General features: G+C 44.1%; 1 protein-coding gene across 2 annotated transcripts; it reads left to right on the top strand.

Moving 5' to 3' along the window:
• The first annotated feature begins 5,078 nt into the window (after positions 1 to 5,078).
• On the top strand, positions 5,079 to 12,832 carry LOC123077649 (A-kinase anchor protein 9). Of its 2 annotated transcripts, XM_044499945.1 has the most exons (18): positions 5,079 to 5,256; positions 5,701 to 5,910; positions 6,019 to 6,114; positions 6,273 to 6,325; positions 6,865 to 6,961; positions 7,704 to 7,777; positions 8,085 to 8,202; positions 8,627 to 8,737; positions 9,269 to 9,345; positions 9,634 to 9,700; positions 10,346 to 10,411; positions 10,678 to 10,785; positions 10,902 to 11,032; positions 11,164 to 11,230; positions 11,351 to 11,418; positions 11,533 to 11,626; positions 11,990 to 12,060; positions 12,171 to 12,832. In XM_044499945.1, the coding sequence occupies exons 1-18, from the start codon at positions 5,104 to 5,106 to the stop codon at positions 12,535 to 12,537; spliced, it is 2,028 nt and encodes a 675-aa protein (XP_044355880.1). In that variant the 5' UTR covers positions 5,079 to 5,103; the 3' UTR covers positions 12,538 to 12,832. The 2 variants fall into 2 exon arrangements, with proteins under 2 accessions (XP_044355880.1, XP_044355881.1); XM_044499946.1 differs by lacking the exon at positions 5,079 to 5,256 and having other exon boundaries at positions 5,705 to 5,839.
• Positions 12,833 to 14,572: the final 1,740 nt, after the last annotated feature.

Raw genomic sequence — 14,572 nt, 5'->3', positions numbered from 1 at the left:
CAGAGGTTTGCGCACTTTTCCCCACAAGACTCGATCTCCTCCGTTGTATTTCTCGCACTGCATGATGTTTGAGAAACGGATGATCGAGACACAGTCTTTCAGAAGCACTAACTCTAACCCCGGGCAGACAGTACCAACCTACATCCCTCTACATCTGCTAGCCTACCACTGGAAGAGGTCATGAAACTTACTCAACTATGCTAGAGCCCATAATAGCTTGTGGCTGCACACGGAATTTTCTAGCATGAAATATCTCAGTTCCCTTTGAGCCTGGGTGGCGGACCTTAGGATGATCACACGGGTACTCCGGGATATCCTAGGACAACACTGGATTCTCCAGGTGCCCGACAAGCAATCCACCCAGATGTGTATTAAAGTTGCCACCTTAAGTTGAACCATTAATTAACAAGCTCACATCTGTCATGGATTCACTCACCCAAACCACGTCTACGAACATAGCATAGCAATATAAGCATTACGTAGAAGTAACTCCCAAGGGTTTTATAATAACAGGGCAATAGGTTCTACCTCATCAACTACTTCTCAATACCCACATGTTAATCACATCCTAATCATGCAATGTTTGAGGATTGGAGCTAATGCATAAAAATTGGGTATGAAAAGAGTATGATCAATGTGTTACTTGCCTTGCTGACGATCCGCAAAACCTAGAGACTCGTAGTAGCATGCTTCGCACTCCGGGAATTCTATCACAAACAAACAATAGCATACATAAGCAATCAAGCAAAGATGCACGAGTAAAACTCAAATAAGAAGAATTGACCAGAAAGTTCAACTTAAGAACTCTAGTTTGCAAAAAGAATCAAATCAAACGGAGCAACGAAACTCAAACTGCGAAAGAAACAAGATTCGTTTACTAATCTGGACTAAAGTCAAATTTTACAGTACCAAAATCTTGTTCAAGTTAGTTAAACGGAAAGAGGGTTTCGAGACGAAGATCTAGGCGCTTGAATCGCCTGATTCCGATAAACGAGCGAAAAGATAAACTGAAACGAAAATTGGATCAGAAATCGTGATCGAAAATAATCGTGAAAAACCCGAGAAAAAGAAAAACTGACGAACAGGCTAACGAACGAACGTTCGTTGTCTGTGACTAATGAGCGAAAACCGTTCGTTAAAACGAATGTACGGACGAATGTCCGCAAAATAAACTAAACCGAGAAAATCGGCGAACCGATCTAAAAAAACGAACTAGGGTTTTTTAAAAAAACCGTCGGTTTTTACCTAAATAAAAAAACGAGCGGCTCCGGATCGGATCGGCGGCGGCGGCTCCGGCTGCGCAAGGTGGGGCTGCGGGGTGGTGGCGCGGCGGCGGCGGGGGGGTATTTAAGAGGGGGAGGGGCGGGGTCAGCTTGGGGAAGGGGCAACCCGAGGCGGCGGCGGTTTCCCGGACTCCGGCGGAGTCCGGTGCGGGCACGGGGCGCGCGAGGGAGGCGGTGGCGCGGGGTGGGCCGGCCTGGCTCGGCTGGGCTTCGGCCCAGTCGGGCGCTGAAGTTTTTTTTAACAGATTCCACCAAAAATAAATCCTAGAAAAATAAATAAAAATCTAAAATTGCCCAAACAAATTTTCACCGTCTAAATAAAATATTTAGAACAAGATGAACATTTTCTTGGCCCTAAAATGAAATTTTTAAAACATGCAATTTTTCCTATGCAATAAAATATCAATAAAAATCCGAATAAAAATAAATATTTTATTTTAATATTTTTCCTCCAATATCTCATTTATTTTGGAGAAGTCATATTATCTCCTCTCATATATTTTAATATGAAATATTTTCGGAGGGAAAAATAATAAAACAAATAATCCTCGTTTCAATATTTGATAAAATTCAAATATGAAAACAGTGAAATCCCCAACTCTCTCCGAGGGTCCTTGAGTTGCTTAGGATTTCGAGGATCGTGAAATGAAATGCAACAAAATATGATATGCATGAATGATCTATGTATAACATTCCAAATTAAAAATTTGGGATGTTACAACTTGCCCACCCTCCCAATCATCCTGTTCGGATGTTGGCTCGATAGGGGCTTCGGGATCTTCGGTGTTTTCGGAGTATTATTATCTCCGGTGTCATTATTGTCGTCTTTTCCTCGACGCGATTTTGAGCGGCGCCGCTGGCGTCGACGCTTTGGAGGTGCTTCAGCAGGCTTGTCCTCAACCGGATCCTTCACGCCGTCGTCGTCATCCTCTTTGGGTGTGTCCACCATATACACGTCATATGTGGAGGTGGCCGTCCAACGTCCGGTAAGCGGCGGGTCTTGGCCTTGTTCGTCTCCGGCATCGTCGTCCATGCCGTCGATGTCTTTGGAGGCGTAGTCCAACATGTCGGTTAAATCTTCGACAGTGGCTATGAAGTGGGTGGTGGGTGGGACGTAAAATTCCCCGCTCTCAGCCCCTAGTCCGGGCTGGGCGTAATTCGACAGTGATTCCTCTGTAATGGCGAGGGATCACATTAAGTCCAGAGCCTCGTTTAAGAGTGAGGTTTTGACGTGGAAGCGAGAGTCCACGGGGCTGGCTGGAGTGAAAGCCTCTTGGCTATGCCTACTTGGCGCGGACTTCGAGAGTTCGGATCCGGAGTCCGGGGGCGAGTCCGGCCTTTCAATGATATGGGGAACCTGGACTGATTCCGAGTTCGCCGTGGACACGATCGCCTCCGGATCCTCGGTAATGCGGTTTGCAACAGAGAGTCCGGTGGGCTCCACACTCCCATCTTCGGACCTGATGGTTTGCTCCGGATCTAAGGCCACAGCGGTGGTCGGGGCCGCGAACCCTTCAAAGATCAAGTCTCCTTGGATATCAGCGACATAATTTAGGTTCCCAAAACTGATCTGGTGACCAGGGGTGTAGCTGTCGATCTGTTCAAGGTGGCCAATCGAGTTGGCACGCAGTGCGAAGCCGCCGAATACGAAAATTTGTCCGGGAAGGAAAGTCCCCCTTGAAATAGCATCATTGTAGATGTTCGATCAAGCCATCGAACCTTCTGTCGACATCACAGTGGAACTCTCAATGAAAGCACCAATGTCGGCGTCAAAATCGGCCGATCTCGGGTAGGGTCCCGAACTGTGTGTCTGAGGATCGAAGGTAACATGAGACAAGGGACACAATGTTTACCCAGGTTTGGGCCCTCTTAATTGAGGTAATACCCTACTTCCTGCTTGATTGACTTTGATGAGTATAGGGGTTACAAGAGTTGATCTACCTCGAGATCGTAATGGCTAAACCCTAGATGTCTAGCCTGTATGATTTGTGATTGCCTCTATGGACTAAACCCTGCGGTTTATATAGACACCGGAGGGGCCTAGGGTTGTACAGAGTCGGTTTACAGAGAAAGGAAACTTCATATCCGAACGCCAAGCTTGCCATCCACGCAAAGGAGAGTCCCATCCGGACACGGGGAAGGCCTTTCTATCTTGTATCTTCACGACCCATCGGTCCGGCCCATGTCACATAGCCCGGACGCCCCGGGACCCCCTAATCGAGGACTCCCTCACTTGCCACTATACTGTCAATGGGCATGAGTACAGCATGTGCTACTATCTAGTTGATGGTATCTATCCTCCTTGGGCTACCTTTATGAAACCATCTCTAACCCAGTTGGCCAGAAAAAGTCTCACAAAGACAAGAAGCAACTAGAAAGGATGTTAAGAGGCTTTTGGAGTTCTACGAACACGTTTTGCAGTTGTTCGTGGACCTGCTAAACAATGGGATCCAGAGACCTTGTGGGAGGTGATGGCCTGTTGCATGATCATACACAACATGATCGTGGAGGATGGGGTTAGGATGCTACCGCAGGTCTTGAATTTGAGAGTTATTAACTTGAACATAAGTAGAGGATATTGGATCTCTTGTAGGAATTCAATTCTAATCATACGAGAGTTCATCCATATCCCAAAGAACCAATGCATCTACTCAAACACGAAGATGGAAAATATAAAAGAGAGAATCAAGATACAACAAGCCCACACAAGTCAGGGATGGAGAAAGGCATGTCTGTGTTAGTGGAGATGGCACCGCACGAAGGCCGATGTGGCATAGTGGCGAGGCCTCCTCTTCCTTCTTCTTGTCTTGACCCTTCTTCTATGGTGGAGGTGGTCGTGGAGCAGCAATGGAGATCGAGATGGTAATGGGGACCATGTATGCCGGAGGCTAGGGTTGGAGGTGTACATGTAGGGGGCATCCTCGGGTCTCCTTCATTGATGTAGCTCCTCCACTTTGATCCAAGGGCTCTAGATGAGCAAAATCCAATCCGTATACCTCACTTGGTGGCGCAAATCCAATGCCCCTAATTCATTCTATCTAGAATATCTTTTTTATGTTTATGTTTTTGTTATTTTAGTTCAGGACTTCGTGTACCATACTAAGAAGGAAAAAAAATGATTACGGCGCTTATAAGCAAGTCAACTCATAATATTTGGAGTATCATGCCTTCGCACATTGTGTACTCCTTTTTTGAAGCTTCATATGCATAATTTAGATTTAGATTTACCCTTCTCTCCATTCTAAAAAGTAAAATTATTTTGTTTGCCGATGCAGTTATTTTAACCAAGTGTATGCGGGTGTATGTTAACTAACATTTGTGGACATCAAACATTATATCCTTACTTAATTAGCTCTTGACTCTTGTGAAAGGTAGATACATGTTAGACTGACATGAAAAAAATGTGCAAACCTCGTGTCTATATAAAAAAAGGAACTAATACTGAGTACTTTGTTACTACTAAAGCAGCGACAACTATTATGGGCTGAGGGAGTAAAAAATGACTTATTGCACAACAATTCAGTCGACTTATAAATAGTCACTACAAAAATAAAATAAAATACATATGAACAGAAAAAATATTGTTGTCAGAAAATAATAAAAGATCGGACAGAAACCGAAAAGCACACACCAGCACGAAACCCCCCTGCTCCTCTCTACGGTTGAACTCTGAACTGAAGCCCCTACCTGAAGACAAGACAAGGGAAGAGCGGAGCAGAGAGCGCCGCGACCGCGAGCGTCCAACCCCTCACCCCACCCACCTACCCCCCCCCCCCCCCCCCCCCCCCCCCCCCAGCAGAGTCGCCGCCGTGATCCCGCGATGTCGTCGTGGCTGCGGAGCGCGGTGAGCAAGGCCGTCGAGGCGGGCGGCCGCAGCGGCGTCACTCGCGCCGTGCTGGGCTACGCCGATGCCGTCGCCCACCACGCCGGCCAGGCCGTCGCCGAGGGCACCAAAATCCTCAATGATCGCATGGTGAGCGCCCCTCCGCTCTCCGCCCCTCTATTCCCCTCACTCCCGAAACCCCCCTCGAAATTGCTGCTGTTGGGGATGTGTGAACCGAGAAATTAGTCAAACCGAGATTTCTGTGTAGACTGGCCAAATTAAACAGCATTCAAGCTATGCTAATACTAATTAATTATGTACGAATTGAGGATCTCTCTCAGCAATTGGACGATTTCATGCCCCACATGTTATGGCAAATTCATACTATGTTCCAAGAGTGAGAAGGGTTGCCACTTGCCACATAGTGGGGATTTTTTTTAATCTTTTGAGTATTTGGGATTTTAGGCTCGACTGTTTGACGCTGGATTCAGTGTGTTTGTACTGTACTCAAAGATATCAAATGACAAATGCCCTATCCCTGAATCCTGATGATGATTTGCGGCAAGTTAACCAAGTGTGTACTGTTATTTGCAGATCACCCAGAACTACAAAAGTGTCAAGAAGACAGTGAAGCGCTTGGAAGAGGCGGCAGTCTCATCACGCGGGGATCAGAGAGTTCAGGTGCTAACACGCTGGCTCAGATCACTTCAAGAGATCGAGGCTGCGTTCGGAGGTTTGGATGGGAGTGTCTCACAGAATGTCTCTTCAATTGACCCAAACAGCTTGAAAACACCATTAGCAAGAGTATGCATCTACGCATCACATTGCCTTTGTGTGTCCGTTTGTGGCCATGCTCTATATTTGCTTTGCTTCCTTGGTTTCATGTGTTTTGATGTCAACTCTTGTGCACAGGTTTTGTTTTATGACGCTGACATTGGAGGAGCTCCTATGAACTTCCGAGATGTATTCCTCTATAGCCAAGCACTTGAGGGTATTACATTGTCCATGGTGAGTTGGTTCAGCCATGATACCCTGACTGTCAAGACTCTAGATAACATCTACTTTGTCTAACCAGCTTGAATTCCCTGTCACACAATGCTATTGTTCGTTCTTATCACTGATAGAAGCTATCAAACTAAACACATTTGAGTACTTTTTACGCGCAGGTTCTTGAAGCTCCCAAGGAAGAAGAGGTCTCCCTGCTTTTGGAAATTTTCGGGTGAGCTTATTGTGTAAATAGTAGTAATACAGTTTGGTGTTGCTAATTTTTGGATAGGTTGATCTGATGGGCTTTAACAATCTGTAGAACCACATTTCCTTTTCTCCTTTAGTTGGCATACTAGGAATATATTGGTACTTATTACTTAAATATGGTTGTACACGAAAAATCATCAACATTCTGTAGATTATGCTAGTTGTTTCTTGACCTGAATGAACATGATCTTCTGAAACACCTGAATAAATTACTACTTTAAATTTTTAAGGCTTGTTCTTATCCATTAGTGTTACAGTTGATTTGGTTATTTACAATGTGTGGATAAGGTCCTTATATGTTTATTTTCGAGGCCATATTCTTACGCTGTTTTGTGGTTTTGATGATATATTTCTCCTAAACATACAGTTAAGATAACCCACATATTGCTGAACAACCTCATCAGTTGTAGGCCTTGCAAGATTATGTTTACTGTTCCTTGTATTACTGAATGTTCTTTTCAATCTCAGCAACCTTTCCATTTAACTATTTGTCATTTCCTTTAGCCTATGTCTTACAGGAGGGAAAGAAATCAATAATGCAATTATAAGCAGCATACAAGACTTGGCAAAATCATTCTCAATTTACCACGATGAAGTCCTGGTACGTTTGTTGGATGTCCTATACTCTTATGGCATGCTTACTAAATTGGCAAAAGGCTAAAATTGCAATATAATAAATTTTACAGATAATTCGTAAATATATTACTAAGTGGGTGTTATATATCTGCCTAACTCATAGTCTACAACTATTTATTCACATATATGTCTAAATTTCTTCGTTCCCACTCGAGTTTCTTTCTCTATTTTATTGTCAATATTTTTGCTTACTGATGACATAGTGGAATTATTTATCATAGCTTGCTTCCTTTTCTTGCAAGCACTACTTTATCTATTTTTATTCACCTTATCCAAATTTTGGATGATTTGTGTTTACACCGCACATGATTTCTTGTTGCCCTTTTTTCTTTCATATAAGGGGAAAAATGATGTTATTCGAGGAGATTTTTTAGGTTTCTAATAAGTAACCATGAGAAGAAACCAATAACCATAGAGCGATGAATACGTGTGACTGTGAGGCTGTGAACATAGCTATACTCTGGTACTTTAAGGGTCTGCAGATTTACTGCTTGAGGAACTAGAGCGATGAATGTGATGATGCATTTCTGCTCCACTGTCGCTTGACTATGGCTATTGCTTTTTATGGAGAGAGAGCATAAGATTGTTCAGTATTACCCATTTTTAATGTCTTTCCATTAGGAAAAAGTTTAAGTGTGTGCATAAGTGGTGAACTTTTTGAGAAATTGACTTCATGTCTATCATACTAAATTCCTATACACATTTAGGTGAAACGTGAAGAGCTGCTTCAGTTTACCCAGAGTGCTATTTCAGGACTAAAGAGGAGTGTTGACATTGTGAGGTGAGCATTTATGTAACTAGCTGTCGAAGTCTGGTTTTCTTACTGGTTGTCTACACAATCTGGTATATGATGTGTTGTAATGAGATTAGATGTTATACTTATCTCATGCATTTTTGTTGTAATTGGTCCATAAATGTCAATTAAACTCTCAATATTTGAATCATATACCTGAACCCTCCTTTTCCAAAGTTTTTCGCCTGCAACATCTGGGGCGCCCAAAAGAGATACCATGGTTCTTTTGCCTCTAAAATTCAGAAATTGTTTTAATTTCGTTTGTTGTTACTATAATATGTTAATTTTACTTCAGGATAGATGCTGAAGCCTTAGAATTGTGGAAGAAACTAGATGAGAAGGAGGCATTGCGAGTTCAATCAACTGAAGATCCTGAAAAAGCTTCAGAAGATACTGCTGTTGCAGTCGTTGAGGTGTTACCTCTGTCAACGTATTATAATTTAGTACTTACATATTCACAGAAGTGTTCTTGATTTAGCTTAGTCGCCACTTGTCAGACTACATATGTGTTTAGCCTGAGATCTTCAACTATATCTTTAGAATTTCTTATTTCATCCCACCTTATGAGCACATGCTTGTCAGGGAAGTTGACCTGGCAGATAGACTGTCCGTGAAAACATATGCAACTGACTAATTGATTATAGAGAACAGAAGCACCAACCTTGATCTCACTGATTATGTTAAATTTGTTCACTGCGCCAATAGGCAATAGTTCTCATCTAAACAATAGTTAGTATCACATGTTGATATGTTTTATAATGTTACATCTTCTATTACTTCTATTTTTCTGTTTCACATTTCTTTTAAGGCGCTAACTGAATTCTCCACTTTGACTAGTCTTTTAAAGAAGCACTCACTGAAGTGAGGTTCTGCTCTAGAATGGAAGACCTTCTACTGAAGAAAAGATCAATTAACGCTGGGGATTCCCCAGAGGTTCATTTCCAGAAGGCATGTATTCATGCGATCTTTATGCATATCATTTTTATGCTTGAAATTTTCATATTTAAAACTTCTTGCAAAATGACTGAATGTTACCTTTCACATAATACATTATAGATCACTAATAGGAATATCTTTTAGTGCTATGCGCTGCAGATTTTATGCATACATACTTCTACTTCTTTTTTGTTCCTGGAACTTAATTTGTAGACTTTGTCACTGAAAGAATTGAACTGGTGAGTAATGGGATATGTTTTCATGTGTTCCTTAAATATCCCATTGAATAGTTGTATCCTATGCACTAGTACTTCTGTTGAACACTTGAACGCGATGGCCGTAGAAGTTGATTTTTGGGGCTAAGGTTTCACGCATATTTTGTGTGTGCAAGTGACCAGTCACCATTGTGCTTGAGACCATGGTGGAGTCAGCTTCCATGTACCTTTTTGTTCAGTTTAGACTTCTGATATTGACTTGATAGACACTCACTTGGTGAAAAAGGCATGGATTGCAATAACAAATACATTGTGGTAAATTTTGCAGGTTGACAAATTAAAGGTCTTAGCATCCTCCCTTGCCAATTCATCCTCCAAGGCAGAGAAGCGTATTTTGGATCACAGGTGGAGCTTCCATACAATTCGTCTCTATCAATCTTTTGATGCCACTTGATTTACTTTATATCATCTACCTTTACGAGTTCATTTTTCTTCATCGATGATCCCTTTGATTTTATGTTTTTTTTGGGTGAATTCAATAACTTGGTAGACCATGTAGTATCTGTCATGTTGCTCCCTATCGTGGTTGCATTCTTTTTCTGGATTTTGCTGGTGTACTATTTTTTTTAACAAATCCATTGGTTGGACAAGAACTTCGAGGTGACCTTTCAAATTTTATTGTGCATACTGCAGACGCCAGAAAGAGGAGGCTCTTAACTTTCGTGCCAAAAAGGAGAATGAAGTGAGTGCAGTTGAAAAAGTAAGAATCCTATTCCTAGCCCATACGGTGGCAGTAGAAATGTTTATACTCTTTGTACTATAAGAAATCTTATTTTGGAACATAGGACTCTCATCGTGATTTTCATTTAGCATTGGCCGTGCACCTTTGGACACGTGTCTTGTTTCATGAAAACTGCATCTAACACCTGCTGTAAGGAAACCATTATGCGTGCGCACAGTGTTCATGGGATGTATGGTTGCCAGCGAGTCAAGGTCGAGCCAGCCACGATGTGGTTTGAGACTAGAGTTAGGCTCGAGCTCAGCTCGAGCAAACTAATATGAGGTTTAGCTGAGCTCGAAAAAGATCAGTAAGGTCATGCATTAAAAAGTGAAGACAATTTTGTGAGGTCAGCTCCAGCTAACTGAGATGAGGTTGAGCTCAGGTCACTTTGAGCTGAGCTTGAACCAAACTTAATTGAGGCTAGTTCTAGCTGAGCTCAAGCAGCTTGTGGAGCCCAACCTTTGTTTATAAGGCTATTAGGATGTCTACCTATATTTCTGGATCATAAGTACTTTGCATGCAAATTCACATGTCACACATACATTAAAATAAATGCTTGGATGAATATTGCTTTGTTGTATATTCTGCTGATGTTCCTTACCTTTTAATGTGTCACTTATATAGGAGTTGACTGCTGAGATTTCTGAATTGGAGAAGCAAAGGGATGAACTTGAGGCTCAGCTGAAGAAGGTACCTGCATTTTCCTTAATAAGACCTTCCTATATTATTATTTTCGTGTTGGCTACTCCTAGGCATAGGTTTGACATGGACACAAATGTTTCCGTCCGGCAGACTGATGAGTTCTATCATTAGTAGCCTTAACCCAAGGCCTCTCTGATGCAGGATTATCGAAGGTGTTGAGTTACCAGTGATATTTATTGTTGTGCTAAAACTAATCGTATATATGAGTTCCAAAACTATCATATTTTGAGGTCCTTCCTCTTTTCGCCCAACAGGTCAACATTTCACTGAATGCTGCTGTTGGGCGGCTCAAGCTAACAAGGGAAGAGAGGGATCAGTTTGATGAAGCAAACAATCAGATGATCTTTAGTTTAAAAGCAAAGGTGCGTCCACTTTTTTGATTGCCCAGTTTTAGTACTCTTCCAGTAATATTCACGAGATTGACGTTCGCTTTTTGGGTTAAAGTATTTGATCAGCTTCATATTTTGTTTTGAATTAGGAGAATGAACTTTCAAAAACTATTGCCTCATGTAATGTGGAGGCTGGTGTAGTCAAGACGTGGATCAATTTCCTTGAGGATACTTGGCAGCTCCAGTCGTCATACGATGAACAGATTGAACAGAAAACCAAGTATGTAGTGATTATGGCTATACCGACCTTTGATTGCAACCATTTTATCCTATTTCCCCCCTGTAAAGCTACAATTAAATTCTACATTCTTTTAAATCAATTCAGCTTTATTTTTGATTTTATGGTCACAGTGCTGAGCTAGAGAGATGCACAAGCAATTTTATGAAGTTGACGAAGTATCACCTTTCTACATTCAAGGTACTTGGTTGGGTATAAAATAAACTGTTTAAAGCCATTGTTCCATTCCTAGAGAACACACTGTACCATTAGGGTATATTTTTTTATCACTGTTTTTTATGCATCTTTTGTCTTGAGCAGGAAGTTCTAAGCCCATCGATTGAGCGGATCCACACATACGTGGATAATTTGGCATTCTTAAATTCAAGGTTATTCAATTGTTTTTTTCCCTAAAGTCTTCCACATATTCCTGGACCCTCCTGTTTGACACAACAAAGGTCCTAATGAGTTTGCCGTTATATGATTTGGGCCAAATATTGTAGGGATGAGTCAACGGAACTTGAAGACGAGGAGGTGTCAGAAAAGACAAGCCCACAGAAAGCCCTCGAGGAGGAATATTTGGAAACTGAAAAGAAGGTTCGTACCGAGTACCCAATTGTGATGCTTACCTGTTTTTAAAATCGAACTGCTAGTTAATTCTATTTATCCTCATCAACCTCTCTAAATAAACATTCCTATGTATGTACCCATGTTTTCCCACCAAAATTATACTCCCTCTGTTCCTAAATATAAGTCTTTGTAGAGATTCCACTATGGACCACATACGGATGTATACAAAATGAGTGATATACATCCGTATGTGGTCCATAGTGGAATCTCTACAAAGACTTATATTTAGGAATGGAGGGAGTAGTTGGTTGTACAGAGGAAACCACATAAACAGATATATGGCTAGAAAATAAGTACTTTGGGTGGCTGTTAATGTTGCAATGTTTTCAGATCGTAATTGCCTTCAGCATCACTGATCACATGAAGAAGCTGTTTTATTCCGAACAAGGGTACAGTTCTAGGTACGGCCAAACTTCCCATAGAATTTTCTCTCTTGTCCTTACAATTTCTTTGGTGGGAAATTGGTTTTGATCCCAGCAACTGGACATGTTCCATTTTCTTTTGTTTTCAGGAGAGATGATCCAGAGGTCAGGAGCTTATTTTCGGAGATAGAGAAGCTGAGAGAGGCATTCGAGTCTATAGAAAGGCCGACGCTGGACATCGAAGTCCGCAGAGCAAAGGTGCCAACGAAGGAGCGAATCGAGTCAAGCTCTTCGCCTGTTCAGGCACCCTCTACGCCTAAAGCTGCGCCCGTGGGCTCTCCAAAATCTCCAGTGAAATCTGAGCAAACACTGGACCTTGGTGCAGAGCTCGCAGAGTTGGAGTTAGAATTTGGTAAATCCAACAGGTACTCCCCTGAAGATATAAGCGGGTGGGAGTTCGACGAGCTCGAAGAGGAGCTGCGAGCTGACATATCCAAATCGAGCGATACGAAATAACCACATGCATCTAGACCGGCGAGATGCATACTATGGTGTGTCCCTCTGGGCACTGCACAAATCGCCTAACACCCGAATGTAGATAGTGTTGTTTTATTGTGTCCATTGCTGTCCTTTTTTTTTGCGTGTGCATTGCTCTGTCTTTACTGTATGAGAAATGCAAATGTGTAAGACTACCGTTGAGGCCTTGACAAGTCATTTGTATTTGTTTGTTCTTGTCATGGACATGTATGCATACAGAAACAGTGAAACATACTTGACATTTGTAAAAAAATCCATGGATATGCCTTTCGTATTTCTTAGCATGGGATTAACATTTGAAAACCAACTTACAAATTATACTGTCTTTGCATTTCCACTTTACAACAACACAAAATGGCAGCACATGCTAACTTTGGTACTCCATTATCAGTATCATCATTATTAAAAAGAGGAAACTATCATTATTATTTTTCCACTAGAGTAGGCAGACGGGTTTGTCATCATCTCCTAATCCTCCGTAGCTGTACGTCTTATGCTTGATGAGGCAGTGGGCTACGCCGTCGACGCAGCGCGCGACCTCCACGCCGGTGAGCATGGCCACACCGCGACCACTCGCGTCGTGTGAGAATTTGGGGACGCAGAACCGGCCGTCGCCGGTGCCTAGGTGCAGGAGGAACGACCGTACCGCCGCCTGGCAGGGCACGGTAAAACCCTCCCACTCGTGGCTCACCACCGGCGGTTGTCCGGCCGCCGCGCAGAGGACGCTCTGGTCCCTCTCCGAGAAGCCGAACCAGAGCCTGCGCTCCGGGGCGAAGAAGGCGCGCCCGCGGAACGGCATGGCCCAGTCGCCGACCTTGCTCCACTCGCCATGGCGGACCTCGTTCCTGTTGAATGCCATATGAGATCTTCTTCGTGTCCAGGGAGTAGGTGCCGTGGCCCCTCGAGGAGACCCAGAGCCGCGTCTCGCCGACCACCGTGTAGGCGTCGACGGCGCCGTCGTACGCGCCGGTCTCGCGGCCCTCCTTGGGCTGCTGCGTCGCGTAGGGCGGCGGCGGGACGTACCGCCAGTGCATCTCCGACCTGCGCGACCAGTAGGTGTCGTCGGCGAGCGCCTCCACGACGGGCCGCTCGTGCGCGTCGTCGGGCGGGCTGCTGAAGAAGAACGCGTCGTCGCCGACGGCGACCGACACGGGGTAATGCTTCGGCCCCTCCGCGCTCGGCAGCGCGGAGACGGCGCGCAGCGCGTCGTCGTAGAGGAGCGCGCGGCCGAGGTGGTCCGTGGCGGCGATCTTGTCCTTGCCGCGGCCGAAGAGCACGAAGTTCATGGGAAGGTCGCCGGCCGACGGGTACAGTGTCACGATCGCGGGAGGCAGGCGGCCCTCCCCGATCTCCGACGCGGCATCCTCGGCCGCCTGCGCTCGTCGCCGGCCATCCTTGTCGGAGAAGAAGAGGGACCACGGGGGTATGCGGTGCACCGTGTACAGAGACTGCAACGGGTGCCTGCATCTCTCGACCACCAGATACAGAAATGCTCGGGCCCGACTCATCGCCGTCATCTTAATTCGGATCGAGCGTAGTGTCACCGGACAGGGAGGCGGCGGCGACCGAAGGGTTGGAGCAGGTAGGGGTGGGCACGATATATTGTGTTTTTTTTTTCAAGACAAGAAGATGCAGGAGCCCAAAGCCCACTAGAAGTTGAGGCCGGCCTTACACTTTGATGGAGGGTTTTCTCGTGTCGCCGTCGTCGACGCCATCTCAGAAATTTAGGTCCCCTCGCCTCCAGCTGCCATCTTGACGCTGAGAGGTGGGGGACCTCGGATCTTCAAGATCTTTATGTTCTTCGTCAACGTCTAGTGATCATCATAGTTTTGAGAGAATAAATTTCCTCTCGTCCTTTTGGCGGTGCCATGAGGTTTGAGAGTTTTCTGTCCTCGCAGATCCGATTATTCGAATTTGATGAGTTTATGTTGCTGTGTCAAGCTTTTTTTGTTGGTCTGATACTTTGTGGAGGTGAAATCTTGCATCGACACCATGGTGAAGATATAGTGATTCG

The sequence above is a fragment of the Triticum aestivum genome, chromosome 3D, assembly GCF_018294505.1.
Source record: "Triticum aestivum cultivar Chinese Spring chromosome 3D, IWGSC CS RefSeq v2.1, whole genome shotgun sequence".
NCBI lineage: Eukaryota > Viridiplantae > Streptophyta > Magnoliopsida > Poales > Poaceae > Triticum > Triticum aestivum.
Note: the sequence above shows the minus strand (reverse complement) of the source record. Positions and strands in the feature narration are given on the sequence as shown.

What these genes read in the sequence shown, in the direction of transcription:
- LOC123077649 (XM_044499945.1), top strand. Translation starts at nt 5,104, where the DNA reads ATGTCGTCGTGGCTGCGGAGCGCGGTGAGCAAGGCCGTCGAGGCGGGC. An exon ending in TTTACCACGATGAAGTCCTG is followed by an intron (nt 6,962 to 7,703) that starts GTACGTTTGTTG and finishes ATACACATTTAG; the next exon opens with GTGAAACGTGAAGAGCTGCT. An exon ending in CAGATTGAACAGAAAACCAA is followed by an intron (nt 11,033 to 11,163) that starts GTATGTAGTGAT and finishes TTATGGTCACAG; the next exon opens with TGCTGAGCTAGAGAGATGCA.